Here is an 18,766-nt window from a genome sequence, read left to right on the forward strand (position 1 = left end):
CCAGTCACCCACCCATTTCCCCCAGTCACCCACCACCCACTCACGGTCCTTCCCTGGGTCAGCCTTGCACCGACCTGGATCCATCGATCATTGCGATTCTCTAGCCGGGGACAGACCACTAGTTTGCAGTTGGCCTTCGTGGCCAGGTGGGACATGTCCTCCAAGAACTTGTCGTTGCTGCCATGCATATCTGTCACGCTGCAAGGACAGTGACAGAAGCTGGGACCAGAATCCATTTGTGCATGAACTGTGTCCCTGTGTTTGTTCTGAGCTTCAGGTCTATCTGAACCTTGGAGAGGCTAGAAGACCTGGGGGGTGAGGGGTCGTGTTCTTAGATCACATCAGATGAACAGTGCATGAACCGGGCAAAGCCAGGCTGTGGAGCCTGTACCAACCCTGGTGGTTCAAGGTGGCTGTGGAGGTGACAGGGTTGATGTCACTGATAGAATGTCAGTAAGTGGGCTAGCCTTGTCTTCTCGGAGCAGAGTGAAGGTGAAGACTCCGAGCAGACAGGAGGCTGGGATGTTCCTGGCCACGTCTTGCTCGAATCTGCATCTAGCTTAGGAGGCCTGTCTTCCTCTTCTCCCTGTGATACCTCAAGGGTTGGCCAGCAGAGGCCACCAGATACCAGACCATGGCAGACGGCCCAGGACAGCCAAAATGGGACAGACTCACACTAGACCCTATGGCTGGGTCCCTAGGTCCTCCAAAGATGCAGAAGTGACTGAAGGAGGGTCCCTAGCACAAATGCGGGGCTCAGCCCCACCACCCAGGGTCTCATGTAGCAGAGGCTAGATTTGAACTCACAATCTTCCTCCCTGTACCTCCCAAATGAAGGATTTCAGGCCTGTACGACCACACCTAGCCCCAACTATTACCCAGACTGAATTCAAGGTATCTGGGCCTCAAACCAGGCAGGGAGCCATTGGACTTAGAGCAGGTGCTGGTGGCTGTAGCCTGACCTCCACTGCAGTCCTGTGGCAGCTCTGGGCTACGCGACACCTTTCCTGAATGAGCCCCATGTCAAGATTCCTCACTTACTTCTCTGGCTTTAGCGAGGTGTGGCTGGGGGGCTCACCTGCACACGTACAGTTCCAGGGGCGGCTGGGTGTTGGGGGTCATGATCCAGGGGGCCACTCGGAAGGTCACGCTGTCCGTGAAGACCAACACCTCGGAGAGGGGCTGGGGGAGAGGGGCGCTCAGTGGTTTTGTGGGTTCCTGGGGCCCTACCCCTTTCCCCTGACACAGGCCTCATATTGAACTTACCCGTGTGTCTACCAGGCTGACACTGAGAGACAGCAGCCCTGAGAAACTGGCATCAGGGAAGGCGAGTCCTTCCACGTAGAACTGAATGTCCCTCTCCCCAGGATGCCTTTCCACCTCATAGGAGTTATGACGGGGCCCCAGCACCTGTTTGTAGTTGGAGAGGGAGGTCCCACCTAAGGAGAACAGGGTCAGACCAATGTGGGGACAGGGCTGGGGCTGGTAGGACAGGAGGACAGGAAACCTGTGGCTGGAATCTGGGCCCGAAGCACCTCTGGGGAGCTCTGCTTCAGTTCCTTTTCAGCTCTACGATGATGCAGAAGCTGTGTAACCTTGGCTCAATGACTCAGCCTCTCTGAGCCTCAGGTGAAGGGTATAGCAGATAAGTAGAATAAAGTGTCTGACCCCAAAGGTGATGAGGACCCAAATGTCTGTCCACGGTGCTCATAAACAAATTATGCTAAATAAGGTATGTCCATAAATGGACTATTACACTCCCACAAAAAGCAATGAAATGACGGAACTTCATTGATGGTGTCAGAAGGTGGTGAGGGTGGCTTCTGATGGAGTTCGGTTTTTATTTGAAGTGATTAAATATTCCACCCCTTAACTGCACGCCAGTCCCTTAAAGCCACGGATTCTGATTAGGAAATGCCAGCAATTCAGCCACAATTTGAAGCCAGGATCTGGGTCCCAGACTCTAGGGTTCCTGCCCCTCCCTGCCCTGCTTGGGGGTGGGGGACACTGGACAGAAAGAGTTCTGTGCAGATTGGCTAGCTTGAGGAGCCAACAAATCATATGGGGTCAGGGTGAGGGGGACATGGATGCCCAAGAAGCCTGGCTTGGAACTCTCCCTCTGTCCCACTTGGCTATGTGGCAGTGACTGTGTTTGGGCCTCAGTTTCTCACTCTGAGCAATGGGAGGAGCAGTTGAGGCCCCATCCTTGGCTGTCATAATGTTCCCCAATGGAGGAACCATGCAAGTCACAGTGAGTTACTGAAAGGTGACAGACCCAGGGAGCATGGAAGGAGGAAAGATGTGACAGGCCACAGTCACTCACCCCGGGCACAAAAGACCCCCAGTCTTCTGGAATCCGGCAAAGATGCCTTCAAGACCAGCTTGTGGCTCTTAAAAAGATCATCAGGGCCGTCACAGCTCAACACCATTGGGGACATGTCCTGCAGGTCTGGGAGAGTGGCTTTTGAGACAAGCCCCCACACACACACACCCAGACCCCCTTTCCCTCCCTCCTCACCTCCCACGCCTGTTGTCACTCACCCTCCAGTGACCTCAAATGGCTATCATGCAGGTCCTCTCTGGACCCATGCACATCTCTGTCACAGTTCACCAACAGGATAGCCCCGGAGCCCCCGGAGCCCCAGCGCCAGTTTTTCTGTAGCACAAAGAAAGGCTTGGGTTAGTCAAGCCTGGGGATTCTGGGGAGGGGACTAGACATGGCCTGGGTTGGCTCAGTGCTTAGCTCAGAAACTTTTATATTCTGGGTTTGCCTAAAGATTTAATGAGGGACCATGGGCATAGGGAGCAGAACTTTCAGCAAGGCTCAGACCCAGGGGCGGCCATCCTTGTGTGGTAAATAACCTGCAGTGGCCGTGCCCAGCGCTCACAGCGAGGAGGCAGGGTGACGTCACCACACACAGAAATGGCCGCTCTTTGGCTCTACCTAAAACCCATTCTGATCTCCTCGAAGAGGAGTCCATTCCAGCAGCCTCCTGGGCCTTACATTCACCAGGGTCTTGCAGGCCCTTCCAGGCTCTCAAGATGCTCGACTCTGGGGTCAGCACTGTCCCCGTACCCTGTGCCTTTTCTCCACTTTGCAACAAAGCATAAACTCCGGGAGGGAACCCTTGCACCATTACTGTTCAAACCCAGGTCTCTGGGACTATACAAATCCATTGTTTGCTTCCATGGTGCTCTATGTGACCCTGGCCCACCCCCCTGAGCAGACGCCAGCCACCCTGTGCCAAGGCCCAAGACATGGTTTCATTGTAGCCCCCAACTACAACCCCCTCAAGCAGTGAATAAACTGTATGGCCATTCAGGTGCCCCGCCCTTCCTTGTCCAAAAGACTTGGTATCCAGGCTGCTTCTCTGGATCTTTCCCTACAAACCATACCTCCTGCTCCTGTGTGACAACATGCTTCTTGTGGGACAACCCCACTCTCCTCTTCATTCCTTACCGCCTATCTGTAGCTGAGTACCATAGTCCCCTCTACTGGAAGGAGGCCATTCTATCATTTAACAACCCCTCAACAGAAACGATACAGCAAGCAGACCAGAGAGGGTAAGTATTTTCTCAACAGTCACACAGCATGTCTGTCACACAGACTAAGCTACTGCTCACTTGAGCCAACTTGGCCATCCTTCCCTGGATAGAACCGATCATGGAATTGGCCGCTCTTCTAGAAGGAGGGCTGTCTGCTGCCAAGATCACCCAGGTCTCTGCCTGCCAGCTCCACACTCTCGGAGTATCCAGGGTCTCACCTTGTCACCAGAGCCTTTCTTCACCTTGCCTGTGCGGCCTGTGTCGACATCAAGGGACACATCTGCAAAGGGGCAGACAGGTCACTGGTTGCTGTACTGTGGCCCAGCCAGCTTGGCTCCCACCCCAGCTGAGGACCTAGAAGCCCAGCTCTGGAGACTTGACATTCAGGAGCCCATCTGCTGGCCTTGGAGCTCTGGCTAGAGTGACACTGGAAGTTCTGGTGTTGGAGGGACACAAGTCGCTGTCTTGGCCATGTGTTCTAGGTGACTATGTCTTGGAGACCCTGGGTTTTGTGTCTCATGCAAGGGACCCTTAACCGTAGCCACTGGGGACCTATGATCAGGGCCTGTCATCCAGAAAGGATGCTGACATGGGCTCTGGATAAGAGGGACATGACTCTCCATGGTTCTAGGTTGGACCTCAGGGATTCAGAGAAAATGGAACTCCCATGAAGTAGCCATTGTGGCTTGAACGGTGACATTCCTGGACTCTACTGGCTCTAACCACAGCTGGGTCTCAATCCCTGGAGTCTCAATGGTCCTGGAGATGTCTGATGCTCCCAAGAGGCCAAGGGACAAGGCAGGTAGCTGAGGCTTTCCCCTCTATGACTCTATAACCTTCAGTCGCCTTCGCCGCACCCGATAGCTACCGTGTCCGCAGCCAGGCAGGAGCAGGACTCACCAACAGCGGTTAGGTAGAGAAGGCTGTGGGCCAGGGCGGCAGTGTCCTGGGACTTGAAGTATGATACCTTTACCTGGGGAAGACAGTTAACCCTGAGAGAAGACAAGGCAGGGGACAGAGGGCCACACCTACAGCCCCATTTCAAGCTAGAAGCTCCAGGACTTGGATGGAGGCAAAACTATTTGGCAATTGTGGCCCGGTTACTGTTCCAGGGCCCCAGCAGTTTAAGGAGAGAGGAGGGCTACAAAGTGGGGGGGTATGGTGACTCCAGGACACTCTGGGATGTGAGACAGACAGACAGACCAAGAGGGGCTACTCCTCCTACTGACCTAGGCAGCTTGACCTTCCTTGGCGTTATTCATCCTCTGCAGAGAGGGAATGGCCCGCCTGGTCCTACAGTCAGTGAGTGCCAGGGCTTTTGCCAAAGTCCGGGAGCCCGCCCCTCCCCCACTTGCCCCATGCAACAGGATTCCTTCCGGGGAAGGTTGTCTTAGGTTCTGCCTACAGTCATGTGCAGAGCCACACACAGGTCCCAGCTTGCCCCATCAGGAGAAAGCACCAGGCCGGCAGTTGAGGGGCCATTCCCGTGTGGGAGACACCAGGGCCAGCTGGGAGCTGTCAGTCGAAGGTGGCTTGCTGGCTACATGTGGAGGGCCCTGCATGAGCACACACAAGTAAGGCCACACAGTCCTGCGTGGGGAGCACAGGGGTTTGGGGGCAACTGCAGGGACGTATGTGGATCTGAAGGGTGACCAGGTTGTTTCGCTGTGCTGTGTGGTGTTGGGGTGGGTGAGATGGGTCTGGGTCTCTCTGTGGAGATGTGTCAGGAGATGGCTGGGCATGGGATACAAGCTAGCTGCCCCACCCCCACCCCCGCCTCTGGATGCTGTTTACCTTGAGGTCGTGTAAGTTCTTACTGACTGTGTCCGCCACCACCACCACATCCACATTGGCATCCAGGGGCCAGTGGGCCCGGCCTGCGGGCTCTGCCACTCTTGAGGGATCGTAGACCATGTAGATCTTCACCTCAGAGCTCCCGGACACCTCAAAGGTCTTGGCGCCTTTGGGCACATCACTGCAGAGAGGGAGGAAGAGACGGAGAGGTTCAGAGAGTGACCATGTAGGAAGAGGCTGGGTCCTGAGACGGTAGCTGTTTAAAAGGTACCCCTGACCGGTGGGGCCGGGGACCTCTGCCTCCAAGTCTCTCTCTGTTCTACCCACATGGTCCTTCCTGCTGGTTCATGAAGACACCAGGCTATCTTATCCCAGGAAACTTCATATACCCGATGCCTTCCCCCAACCCCCAACTTACATCCCCAAGGCTCAGCACCAGGCTTCAGGGCTCTGTTTAAACGCCCCCTTTCAACAACCCTCCTCAGGTGGTTAGGGACAACTGTCAACTTAAGAGCATCTAGAATGATCTGGGAGCCTGGGCTTTAGAGGGATCTGAGTTCAATCCCCTAGGCCCAAATGGCAGAGTGAATGGACCAACTCCTTCTGACCACTATTCATGTATGTGCACACACACACACAAATACACCTTTTTTTTTTTTTTTTGGTTCTTTTTTTCGGAGCTGGGGACCGAACCCAGGGCCTTGCGCTTCCTAGGTAAGCACTCTAACCACTGAGCTAAATCCCCAGCCCCACAAATACACCTTTTAACATGATACATTCATTGATGTGGGAGGACCTGTCTTAATGATGGGCTGGACCATTTCCTGGGCGGGCAATTCTGGACCGAACAGGGGAGAGCAATGAGAGAAGAAACGAATACCCACCCCTATCCCTCTAGCTAAGGCCGAGTCATCTTCTTCCCTTCCCAGCTCGTCAACCGTGCATGTCACCGTCTAGCTGTCCTGCTAGCTCCGTTCCCGAGGACTGCCATGCCTAGCCTGCTGCTGGAGCCTCAGAGTGTGCGCAGGGCACTCAGGAAATGCTTAGAAAGGAAGGAATACAGCCCTGCCTTTTGCCAACCCCCAGGGCTCCCTTGGGCCCATCTGCACTGGAGTGGGTCTCACGAAGCAGCTTCTCTCTGTCTGGCCGAGGAGCCCCAGAGCTCTTGGCTCTGGAGAGACAAGGAGTCAATCTGCTGGGCCCTCGGGACCACCTGCTTGGCAGTTGTAGCTTCAGATGGAGTGACTCAGGATTTGGGGTACACAGAGCCACACCAGCAGGGTCCTGGGGAGATGTATTTGTCTATTGACTTGACGAATACAGGCTGCCCACCTGTGTCAGGCACTAGCCCGGGGTCAGGCTCCACAAAGCCCTCATCAATGAGAAGATATCAGAAGTGCGGGCCGAAGTGCTTGCCTACCTCCTCACCCATCAGTGTTCAGGGTTCCACCACGGTGTCTCGAAGCAGTGAGGCCCATGAAGACAGGTCCGCTTAAAGAAGTACTCCTGACTCCACATACAAAATGAGAGGTCTTTTCTTTTACTCCTGTCTCTGCTTTTTCCTGGGCCCCTGAGAATCCATTCAAGCAAGCCTTGGAGAAAACCCTCCCACAGCCCCTTACATGGTCACCCTGTCCCTACCAAGTACCTGCCTTCCTTGACCATAGTGATAATGGTCACTATTCAGTCCCGCTCTACTGATGAGAGGAGGGGCAGAGAACGACAGGCCTCCCCTGACCACCCTCATACCCGTAACCATGGAAACCGCACCCCCCCACCCAATTCTTCCAGGTGTCCTCAGCCTTTGATTTAGAGTGCCGATTTAGACTTGTCCCTCAGTGGCTGTGGACCTTCTGAAGCCTTAGTCCCCATGGCTACTGCTGTGCTGACCACATGGCTCAAGGCCCCAGGTGTCCCTTGAGCCTCGCTGTCCCAGACTTGAACCCATCAAATAACCAAGGATGACCTTGAACTCCGGAGCCTCCAGCCCTTGAAGTGAATTGTTCAGATATCAGCATGTACCATGTTCCCTCCCTCCCTGCTGGCTGTCACTCTGACCTTGTCCCTGGTCCAGCCCCCTGGGGACCAGCTCCCAGGCTGTGCAGTCTGCTGTCCCCAGGTTTTATTTGTTTTCGATGTCTCAAGCACCCTTTCATCGCCTTACGACCACCCATGTTCCAATGTGGCTGCTTGCACCTGGCCCCAGGCATCTCTCTGGGGTCGCACACACTGTGGCTTCACTTAGGTAGGCTCCACCTGCTGCGAACAGCCCTGTCAGCACTGACAGGGACCTTTCCTGAATCCCGGCACTCCCACGCCAGGCCTCAGTCCCCTGGGCCTCCTGCACCTGACCCTCTCAGCCTTCGAAGCTTTGGTCCCAGGGCATTTTGGGCTGAGTTTAACCTCTGCCAGCTGCTGCCTGGCAACTCCAGCAGTTGCCAAGGCCAACTCCCAACCCGGTCCCTGAGCTGTGTGGCTAGAGATGAAGACGGATTGTCTGAGTCTGTGGCTGCTGATCTTGAGTATGACCTTTAACACGCTGTCTGTCCATCTGTCTGTCTATCTGTCTCTGGAAACTATTGCCACCTTCCCCTTCTCCCCAAGAGCAGGTCAACTTTATATCACCTGTCACTGGTGTCACATCTAGCCCCAACCAAGCCTGTCTCTGACCAGGACCAGGGCTATCATCTGCACCCTACCTTACCCTCACCCTCACATCTCATGTACACGGCAAACATCACCCGTTTTGATAACTACTGTCCCCTTCACTCTCCTGCCTGTTGGGATCCTCTACAAGAAAGATCCTGCTCCCTATCCCCATGGCCCCTCCCTGGAACACACCTTCACCTGCAGCCTTCCTTCCTATACAGGCCACGAGAGTTGCTCCATTCCCAGAGCCAACATCCTTACTCCTTTTGCTTGAAACATGTCCCCAGCTGGCTGCAACCCTCCATGCTCTCTTGCTTTCCCTCTGCCCAGCCTCACCCATGTATCCTTTGCTGCCCCAACCCCAACCCCAGGTTTAACAGCCTTCTGGGGGCACTTGTATGCATACACACTTATTGTAAAGCTTATTAACATGAAGAGATTCCTACAACCGTCACACCGTATGTTACTCCTTATTGGCAAGTACCTTGTAAAGTCTCTAGAGCCCATTTCTCCTCGCTGTAGCTGGCTGTGGCTGCAGCTCATACCACGATTTGGTAAGGCAATAGTATCTGTCCCAGATTGATCATTATACCACCAATAAAGCCACTGTTATTGAAGCTGATGCGTGACTTGAATGCGGGTTGAGATGTACGGTAAGCAGAAGTGTGTGTGTGTGTGTGTGTGTGTGTGTGTGTGTGTGTGTGTGTGAGCGCGCGCGCCCCTGCGTCTGCCCTTCCTTCAGGACTTGAGCAACTTCACACAGTCAGTACTGGAAACTGTGGCGGTTTAAATGAGAATGCCCTCAGAGGCTCATGTATGTATTCCAATGCTGGATCCCCAGCTAGTAGAAGGAGTAGGAGGCGGAGCCTCGGGGAGGTGTGGCCTCGGGGAGGTGTGGCCTCGGGGAGGTGTGGCCTCGGGGAGGTGTGTCACTGGGGCCCCGGCTTGGAGGCTTCTAAAAATCCAGGCCCTTCCCAGTTATCTCCCACTCCCTCTCTGTCTTCTGCTTGAGGATCAAACTGTAAACTCTCAGATGCTGCACCAGCACCGTGCCTGTCTGGATGCCGCCATGCTCTCTGACGTCATGGTCCTGGACTCTAATGCTCTGAAACCAGGAGCCCTAAATTAAGCACTTTCTTGTATAAGCTGCTTTTGGTCTTGGTGCTTTATCACAGCACCAGAAGATGGAAAGACCATCTTGATTTCAAGCTCATCCATCCATAAAGGTGCCATATCCCTGTCTGTCCACCTTAACAGCCAGGGACTGTCAGTGGCTTCCCTTGAGAGGCAGCTACAGGCAGAACAGGCCTTTCAGGGCCCTTCTCTGGGACATGCGGGGGTCTATCCAGCTCAATCCTGGTGTCTTTGAGGCTCTGGCCATCTTCAACCTGTCCGTGTCAGCGGCAGGTGTTCAGCCAGGTCCCAGGGGATCCGGTAGTGTTGTCATAGCTATTTCTCGTGGTGCCTGAGAAAGGAGGGTTTGCCAGGAGGGTGCTGTGTGTCCTTGGAATCTCATTCCCTTGGCATCCTGGCCCTACCCCTCCCAGAGCCTCGGGCATTGGACTGGCACTCCAGGTCTGTGGTGGGCCATAAATTAAGGGACAGACATGCGTGGGAACTGGAGTAAGTCCAGGAGGTCCACAGTGGGATTGCTTCCTGCACACACCATTACCCAGGCTGCCTCTCTGTGGGGTATCTTGCTAGGAAGATCCTGGCGGTGTGAAGTCCTGGCACATGTCCCCAAGCTCCCAGTCAAAGGAAACCTCTCCCTAAAGTGTGGTGACAGGACAGGCATGGCGGTACAGTCCCCTAGTCTAAGCACTAGAGAGGCAGAGGCAGGCAGATCTCTGAGTTTAAGCCAGCTCCAGGCCAGCTGGGGCTACATCGTGAAACCCCATGGCAAAAACAATGCGGAGGGACTAAAAGAGGCGAACTGGTCAGGGTTTTTTGGTTGTCCCACAGCCAAGTGTGTGGGGCATTTTCTTGATTCATGATTGATGCGGGAGGGCCTTGACCGTTGTGGGTGGTGCCCTCTCTGGGATGGTGGTCCTGGGTGTTATAAGAAAGCAAGCTGAGGAAGCCACGGGGAGCACGCCAATAAGCAGCATTCCTCCATGGCCTCTGCCTCCAAGCGCCTGCTTTGAGCTACTGCCCTGACTTCCTTCAGTGATAGAGTGTGACCTTGACCAGCTCTACAGGCAGATCCTCGCGGTCTTCCCGGTAACTAGAAAACAGTTCCTCTTGCCAGGCTGTGGCGAATAAACTCTCCCCTCCCTAGAGTGTGACCTCTGGTCCCTGACAGAGTCAGCCTTGGTTTTCCTCCTCCGTGTAGCCACCTCCCAGGTTGGTGAGGGTGCGGAGATGGGGGTGCGGGTGGGGACTGCTGTAAAATGTGCTCTGATTGGTAGTTGCTGTTGTCAATCTTCTCAGCCTGTGCCTCCTGCCCTGGTCTGGCACCATTGCCCCCCTCTTATTCGCAGCCTGTAACACAGGGGTCCCTCCAGGTCTGCCTGTACGCTAGAGGCACCTTCACCAGCCTGACTCATCCTGTAGCTTGGAGGAGGGCCAGCTAAAGCCGAGGCGAAGGCCGCCAGAACCTAGAGGACACCAAGGGGTCATGAGGGTGGGGCGGCAAGATAAACTCTGAGCCCCGCCCTCCTCAGTCGGCTGCTGACTCAGCCAAGGTGCCTGCTGGGGACATGTCTGGCTGCTGGGGGCCGAGGGGCGCTCAAGCACCTCATTTAGCTAACTTTGTGATACTCTTGCCCTTGTCTCTGCTTCATTCACAATAACCCTCTCAGGCGGGCGTTCAGAGAGGTGAGGCAACCTTCCTCAGATCACACAGCAGCGGGCAACATGGTATCTCCCACCTCTCACAGGGGCTGATAGTACAAGGAGCACGTGACTGGAGCATGTCCCGCTGAAGGGAGGGAGTAGCTTACAGGAGAGGATGAGGGAGACTTGGAAATGGCAGAATTTCCACATGAGCTCCTCAGAGGGTTTCCCTGTGAGCAAGCCTAAGGGACTGAGCAGGAAAGCCGCCATTCCTCTATCCCCACCGTCAGTACAGAATACAGTGTCCCAAGAACAGTGAGCACGCATGCTCTCCGGGTCCCAAGAATCCAGGGCTCATCATGGCCAGCCCCCACCCCAAAGGACTCAGCCTGAGCTCTTCCCACATCAGGCAGTGCTCTACACCTGTCCTGTAATTACAAAGTATTTCTTTCTGCTAGGCTGCAGGCTTCCACGCAGAGGCTTCCACACCCACTCTCAGGAGGACGACTATTGGGACCTTTGTGCTACCCACCCACACTTGGCCATCACCCTCAACTGGGGCAGGAGCTAGGTAGGCAAGGCTCGTGAGAGGCAGTGGCGCTGCAGGAAGGAGCAGGAGATACAGGTAGCCTCGGGGACTAAAACAGAGAAGGTCTCACAGGTCCAGGTGACTGGAGCTGACGGCGGGTGGCAGGTCAGACCCTGACAGGGCTGTCAGTCTCCCAGGCTGACCTGGCCCCCAGAGTCGCTAAGCCTGAGAGACAGTGCTGCTCCCGACTCAGTCTGAACACCCCCGTACTGTGTGACGTGGGCACCTCAGGACCCAGTGGAGAATGGCACCTGGATGAGACACCACGGTTCCTGCTCTGCGCTCTGACTCGATCCCTAGCATCTGCCTGCAGAACAGGAGTTTACAGAGCAGAGAAGTCCCGAACAGTCATACAAGGGGCTACACAGCACAGTGATGAGATTAAAGCACAGAGCATGTCTAGGGCTGCCCCCACCCCACCACTCACATGGACTCTGCAGAATTCCCAGAGATCAGGCTTCCCTGCGGTAGCGCTCACAGAATCTGGAATCAGGCAGCTGTGGGTTCAAATCCCAGCCCCAGCAGTTGCAGGCTCTCTGTCTTCAGAAAGTCTCTCAATCTCTCTCTGTCTTAGTTTCTTTGTAAAACGGAGATTATAGTTCTCTCCGCCTTGCAAGCTTGCTGTGAGAGTAGACCGGCATATTGTGGGAAGCAGCAGATGGTTCTGAGGGCCTCAGAGGGATGAGCACCAGATAGGATGAGACGAGGACCCATGGGTGAGAATGCTGTGTGACCCCCTTCACTCTCAGCAGACCAGGGAGCCAGACGAGGCTCACCACCACACAAGCTAGCATCTCGAGAGGTGACTGGTATCTAAGATGGCGGCATGCAGGAGGATTAGGAGTTCAAGGCCAGCCTGGCTTCTGTAGCAAGAACCATCTTAAAATAAATAAGCAGGGACTGGGAAATTGGTAAATCCTTGCAAGTGAATCTAATGTCCAAACTCACATTAAAAACCTAGGGACGGGCTGGAGAGATGGCTCTTGCAGAGGACCCAGGTTCAATTCCCAGGGGATCTGATGTCTTCTTCTGACCTCCTTGGGTACTGCATTTGTGTGTGTGTATGCATGTATGTGTGCATGTGTACATGCATATATGTGTATATGTGTATGTATGTACATGTGGGAATGTGTGTATGTATGCATACATGTATGTGTATATGTATGTGTGTATTGTACATATGTGTGTATGTGTGCATGCATGTATGTGTGTATGTGTACATGTGTATATGTATATATGTGTATATATGCATATATGTGTATCTGTATAGGTGTAAATATGTATATATGTATATGTGTATAGGTGTGTGTATGCATGTATGTATATATGTGTGTATGTGTATATGCATGTGTATATGTATATATGTGTATGTGTATAGGTGTATGTGTATGTGTGTATGTGTGTATGTGTACATGTGTGTATATGTATATATGTGTATATATACATGCATATTTGTATACACATATTTGTATATGCATGTATATATGTGTATATATGTATATATGTATATGTGTGTTGTGTATGTATGTGTGTATATGCGTATATATGTATATATGTATATGTGTGTATACATGTATGTGTATGTGTGTTTGTATGCATGTGCATGCATGTATGTGTATATGTGTTTGTATGCATGTGCATGCATGTATGTGTATATGGGTACATGTATATATGTGTTTATGTATATATGTGCATGTATGTATATATGTGTATATCTGTGTGCATATATAAATGTATATCCAAACAGAGTACTCATAAGAATAACAATAAAGGGGCTGGAGAGATGGCTCAGCGGTTAAGAGCACTGACTGCTCTTCCAGAGGTCCTGAGTTCAAATCCCAGCAACCACATGGTGGCTCACAACCATCTGTAATGGGATCTGATGCCCTCTTCTGAAGTCAGCGACAGTGTACCCACATACATGAAATAAATAAATAAATCTTTAAAAAAAAAGAATAACAATAAAGTAAAAGCCTGGGTAACTCATATACCCAGGAAAAGTCGATAGGAAGAAGGCTGGAGATCACTGACCAGAGAATCTACTCTAATTGGCAAGTCCCAGGTCCCTGTCTAAAAAGAGCCAGGGTGGATGGCTCTTGAGGAGATACACCCAAGATTATCCTCTGCCCTCCACACACACACACACACACACACACACACACACACACACACACACACATGCACGGCACCAATACATACACACATGCACACACCCACATTTTAAAACCAGCTCTCATGCTGGCTCTCGTGAGCTCCTCACAAGCAGGTACCAGCCAAGTGGACTAGGGTAGCCAACCAGGTCGGCGGGAGAGGCACTGCTCAGATGCCACTCAGCCTTGGCTCTCTCCCTCTGTCCCTTTAGCTGTGTGCAGCTGGCTGGGGTCATGAAGGGCCATGCATGGCTGGTCGGGTAGGTACCACATGTCCTCACTTCCCTAAGGTCTATGCCATATGGGGCGTGACTGTGACCTCTCCTTTCAAGAGATAGTGATCGATGGTTCATGGGCACCTTGCAACGCCCTGCCATTGCTCAGTGCAGGCTGCCTAGCAAGCCCAGGAGGATGGCCGGAGACGGCAGACCTCCCCACAGTGGATACAGGGCACCAGGTGGCAGCTATCACTCTCTGTCTTTAGAAGCAGAGGAAGACTGGAGCCCGGGACCAAAGCACCCCAAGAGAAAGGGCCCTGGTTTAAAATCAGTGCACCGAGTCATTTCCCCCTTGCCAAAGGAGATCTGGGGCCTGTGGGTGATGAAACTTCTCATTAGTAAAATGGGGAAACTAGAAATGCCAACAGTCACACAATAGGTGACATCACCCGTACCTACTTAGGCTGAGAGAAAGCAAACTCAGAGGAGCTAAGTGATTGGCTGAAGGTCGCCCAGCCTCCAAGGACCAATAAGACCCTCAGTATCGTGTTCTAAGAAACTACTAAATTGGCCACCTCCGGGTGCTCCTCTCAGTGCAGCCAGGTGAGTGTTGGCTAGGGTGGGGGAGGGGAGGGTCTAGTCCTCCTCTCTCTTTACCAAGCCCAGGGGTTGGGACCACACGTGCCCATGTCCAGAGACTTGGTGACTAACCTGGCTCACAGCATGCCTGCTGCCCCTCTGCTGAGTCCCCTACAGAGTTAATGACCTGTCTTCCATCCAAACTAACTGACTCTATGCCCGAGGCCTAAGCCAGGAGCAGTCTGGTCAGATGTATGGGCCCCAAGGGCTCATGGGAAGCACTTGTTAGTAGTGTTTCAAGTGTTTGAGTTTTTTGAGCTCAAACCCAGAATGCCCAGGGTCCTGCTCTCGGGCCCAGGGTGCACTTGGAGGCCCAAATGCAGATAAAGCCAGGTTGGCTCATGTCCACAAGTCCCAGTTTCCTCAGTGCCAGCCCAGACTTGCTAATAGCTTTGGAATCCTCTTGGCTTTTCCCCAGCTGGCTGAGCACGGTTGGCAGCAGCCGTGTCTGTGGAATTGAGAACTCAGCCCTCCCAGACAGATAACAATGTCGGGCCTTCCATTTAGACAGTGCTGGGGACTGAACCCAGGGCCTCCTGCATGCCAGGCAAGCACTCTACCGCTGAGCTACACCCCCGGCTCCCTTTTTACTTTTTATCTTCAGACAGAGTGTTGCTCAGCTGCCCGGGCTGGCCTTGGACTTGCAATCCTCCTGCCTCAGTCTCTTAAGGGGTGGAATGACAGTATGTCCCACATCCTGCTTGATGCCCTTTATGCTGTCAGGATGCCCACTGTTCACTCACTGTCCTACCCCCGATAGCCCTCGGGCCAGCATTGAATTGGAGCAGGGCTTCTTCTCTTGGCCTCATGTAATCCAGGAACTCAAAAAAAATGTAAGCGTTCCAACGTCACCTCCAAATATGGACAGTCTTCCTTATGTAGAGGCTGGGGCGAGGAGAGCGGGTGTCCAGCCTGGGCCCAGCATCCCTCCGGTTGGGATCCTGACAATCCTAGCGTCCTTCCCTGGCAGCCCAGCTCCCTCTGCCTCCCGGAGCTCCTGCGAGGCTGACAACACTTATCTTCCCGGCGGGGGGGGGGCGCAGGGGACAGACAGACACATCGCAGGGCATTGTTGGTTGGGAATTCAGGAAGCCTAGGAGATGCTCAGGCCTGGCCCTTCCGGTAGCTCATCTGAGAGGTTCACGGACCCCCCATACTCCTGTGCCCCAAGTCCCTAAACATCCAATTCTCTTTGCCGAAAGTGAGGTTGAGACGGTTGATGTATAGCCTGCTGGCTTGATGGGGTCAGGGTGCTAAAGCAGCCTACTGGGGGTGGGAGTCGAGGTGGTGAGATAACCCACTGGGGGAGAGGCATCAGGGTGCTGAGACAGCCCGTATGGGATGGCCCACATACCTGTTGAGACTAGTTACTCCACGGCACACAATTAACCCCGAATACAGACATTTTTTTTTCCAAATAGCCAGGTCAAATAGCCAGGCCATGTGGCCTCTGGGGGATTAATCACTTCCTCTGATGTCACCTTATGCACTATCACCTGGAGGTTCAAACTCTGGGCAGCTCAGGTGACCGGCACACCTCATACTTGGCGGGGGGCTTCCCCAGGCTTGTCAGCAAGCAGGACCAGTTCTAAGCCCCTTGGTTGGCCTCAGCTGGAGCCAGTCACCAAACAAAGGGGTGGAGGAGCCCCAAGTTCATCACATTATCTTGTGTGACCTGGCTCTAACCCAGCCCCTGGGGGAGCCTCAGGCTCTTGGAAGTTCCAGTGGCTAGTCCATTCAAGGCACCTTTCCGAGTGTCACTACCTCCAGGCAGGAGAGCCCTCCTCAGTGTCACAGAGCAAATTCCTGTGGCCCTTGTTAACTCTAGGTAGCTGTAATGCTGGTCAACACTCAGGGTACAGAGCTGACTGACACTTAAGTCCCTCCCAGAGCCAGTCAAGGGATACCACAGTCAAGGCAGCTCCCTCTGCCTTCATCTGGGCCAGCCACACTGAAGGACGCTAAGGGTTTGGTGTCCCTCCATATGCCCTGTGCTGTCCTTGTCCCCGCCCCCTCCGAGGAGCAATGGGAAGAACAGATGTGGGGGTGCCCACAGCTGGCACAGCCTATCAGTCACCTACCACGGACAGACACACGCAGGTCTCAATCATCTCCCCCCAACCCAACCCATGATGGTGGCACTGTTGAGTTCACTCAGAGAGGCAGAGGCAGGCTCACAGAAGGGCAGTGGCGTGCTGCAGAGGGGGCCCAGTTCATCCAATCAGGATTCAGAGACCAGGGCAAGGAGAAGCCAGGGACTCCGGTGCTGGCGGTAAGGGAGGGCAGGAGGGGCGGGGACATGATATGGATGAGGGGCAGAGGAGGGATGGGGAACAGGATGGGATGAGATGGGTACGGGGACCGGGTGACAGAAGGCAGACCTGGCTCCCTGCCAAGTGCCTTAGTAGAGCAACACAGGGCTGAGGTTTGAAAGAACTTTCTAGAAACAGCGTTGTCCCTAGGCGAGAGCAGGGTCCTGGAATCAGGCAGGCGGGACCCCGGGACCCATGAGCTCTCCTTCCCTGACACCAGTGTCAAAGCAGGACTGCCAGACACAGTAGAGGAAGGCTGGTCTTAATTGATCTTCAGGTGAACTGCAGGCTGAAGGATACGGACGCCCCATGCTATCGCTAAAGAACAGTTACTGGGGGCTGGTCCTGGGGTAGAGCATGTGTAAAGCCCCAGGGAGTACCAAAAATTCGGTCTCTGTCTCTGTCTTTCCTTCTCCCTCCTCCTCTCCCTCCGCCCCCCACCCCGCTCAGACTCTATTCCTTAAATCTAGAATCGTATGCTAAATGGGCAAGAGTGGATAGGATCCCATTAGCCGCATAGGTCTGACGAGACCAGCCTGACCTCTGGTCTCGAGTGGTAGGTAGTCAAGGTCTGGCCTCCAGAGCATCTGTCTGTCCCTCCTCATCCCCGTCCCCGGGGCCCTACACCATTACATGAAAGGGGGACGGTAAGATGAAGCATCAGTGACGGTCAGACAGGCAACAGGTACAGCTTGTCCCCACGGCTGGGCAAGCACAGGAACTGAGCCCCCAGGATGAACTGAGTTCAGATGGTGCCTGAGAACCCCCAGCCCTCAGCTCCCTGTGGAAGGCACCCCACTGGAGCTCCACAGGCTCCAGAGATCAACGACTTCCCCAGTGGCCAGGTAAAGAGCTGAGGCTGCCCAGGTTCCTGCATCCCTATCTAAGCAGAGGCAGGACAGGGAAGATTTGGGTCAATGGGGGAAACTGAAGTCATGGTTATCCTGTTCAGATGTCACTATTGCTTTGATCACAAGCACCATCATCACCACCACCATCATCATCACCATCATCATCACCACCACCATCACCATCATCACCACCATCATCATCATCATCACCATCTTCATCACCACCACCACCATCATCGCCATCATCATCACCGTCATCATCATCATCATCATCACCACCACCACCACCACCATCATCTCTTGCCGGCCCAGGACCCAGGCTTTGTTCCAGGATGGCTTCTTAGATTAAGTCATTGAGAATTGTACGTTGACTACTCCCTCTTAATCCCTGTCACTCTGGTTGTCCCTGGCTGGCCTCCAAGGGTCAAGATGTCACATGCACACCCCTAACCGCAGAGAGGAGGAAAACTGGCAAGACATGAAGGGAGGAAGGGGGGCCCAACCCTCTTCCCTGGCTCAAGCCCCACTTCCTTCTGCTACTCTATTTGAAGACTGTCATGTGGAACCCAGAGGTTGGCCCCAGGACTCAGGGTCGTCTCCTGAGTCCACTTTCATCCTGGGACTGGACCCAATGTCCTGCTCCCAGTGTACTTGGGCAGACCCTATTTCCTTCCCTTGATAGCTCTGAAGCCAGCTCCACCTTCTCTGGTGTCCAGGCATCACCCTGTCCACCCTCCTGCATCTTCTTTCGCCTGCGGATTCCTAAGTACAGGAGAGCGTCCCAGGTCTTACCTGTACACATCCACCAGTGTCTCCACACCTATCACACACACGGCATGAGCAGGCTTTCTCAGAGACAGCTGCACAGCTCGCTGGGAGGCCATCCTGGGCCCAGCTTCCAGTCTCCTGATCGGGTCAGCTTGGGTACCCAGCAGCCACAAGCCTCAGCTGTGCCCCGGATCCCCAGCTCTTCTTGGGGACACCCGGCTGCCGGGTAGGAGCGTGCGTTCTGATGGGCTGGAGCTCTCTCCTCCTCCCTTTTAATTTCACCTTGCAACCTGGGGAGCCTGCCTGAGCCTGGTCCCCACCTCCTGGCTCCACGCCCAGTCACCTAAGTCATGGCTGTCAATCTAGGAGGCTGGGAGGGAGGTGTCTGAAGCTCTCTGTGGGGTGGGAAGGGGACCTGAAAACAGCCAGGTTCAGCTGCCAACAGGAAGCTCAGAGGGGCCCGGCCCTCCCACTC

The 18,766-nt window shown here is 54.0% G+C and overlaps 1 protein-coding gene and 1 non-coding gene across 2 annotated transcripts in view; both read right to left on the minus strand.

Annotated features, from left to right (window-relative positions):
- Padi1 (peptidyl arginine deiminase 1) overlaps positions 1-18,537 on the minus strand; it is a 32,436-nt gene extending 13,899 nt beyond the window's left edge. Inside the window, 9 exon segments of the mRNA NM_019332.1 lie at positions 75-198; positions 1,079-1,182; positions 1,267-1,439; positions 2,324-2,449; positions 2,542-2,656; positions 3,765-3,826; positions 4,447-4,519; positions 5,341-5,521; positions 18,316-18,537. Coding sequence (NP_062205.1) covers positions 75-198; positions 1,079-1,182; positions 1,267-1,439; positions 2,324-2,449; positions 2,542-2,656; positions 3,765-3,826; positions 4,447-4,519; positions 5,341-5,521; positions 18,316-18,407 — 1,050 coding nt within the window. The 5' untranslated portion in view covers positions 18,408-18,537.
- Positions 14,866-14,937, minus strand: Trnaa-ggc1 (transfer RNA alanine (anticodon GGC) 1). The gene has a single exon. It is a non-coding gene; the product is annotated as a tRNA-Ala (tRNA).
- Positions 18,538-18,766: the final 229 nt, after the last annotated feature.

The sequence above is a fragment of the Rattus norvegicus genome, chromosome 5 (assembly GCF_021556685.1).
Source record: "Rattus norvegicus strain SHRSP/BbbUtx chromosome 5, alternate assembly SHRSP_T2T, whole genome shotgun sequence".
Taxonomy (NCBI): Eukaryota; Metazoa; Chordata; class Mammalia; order Rodentia; family Muridae; genus Rattus; species Rattus norvegicus.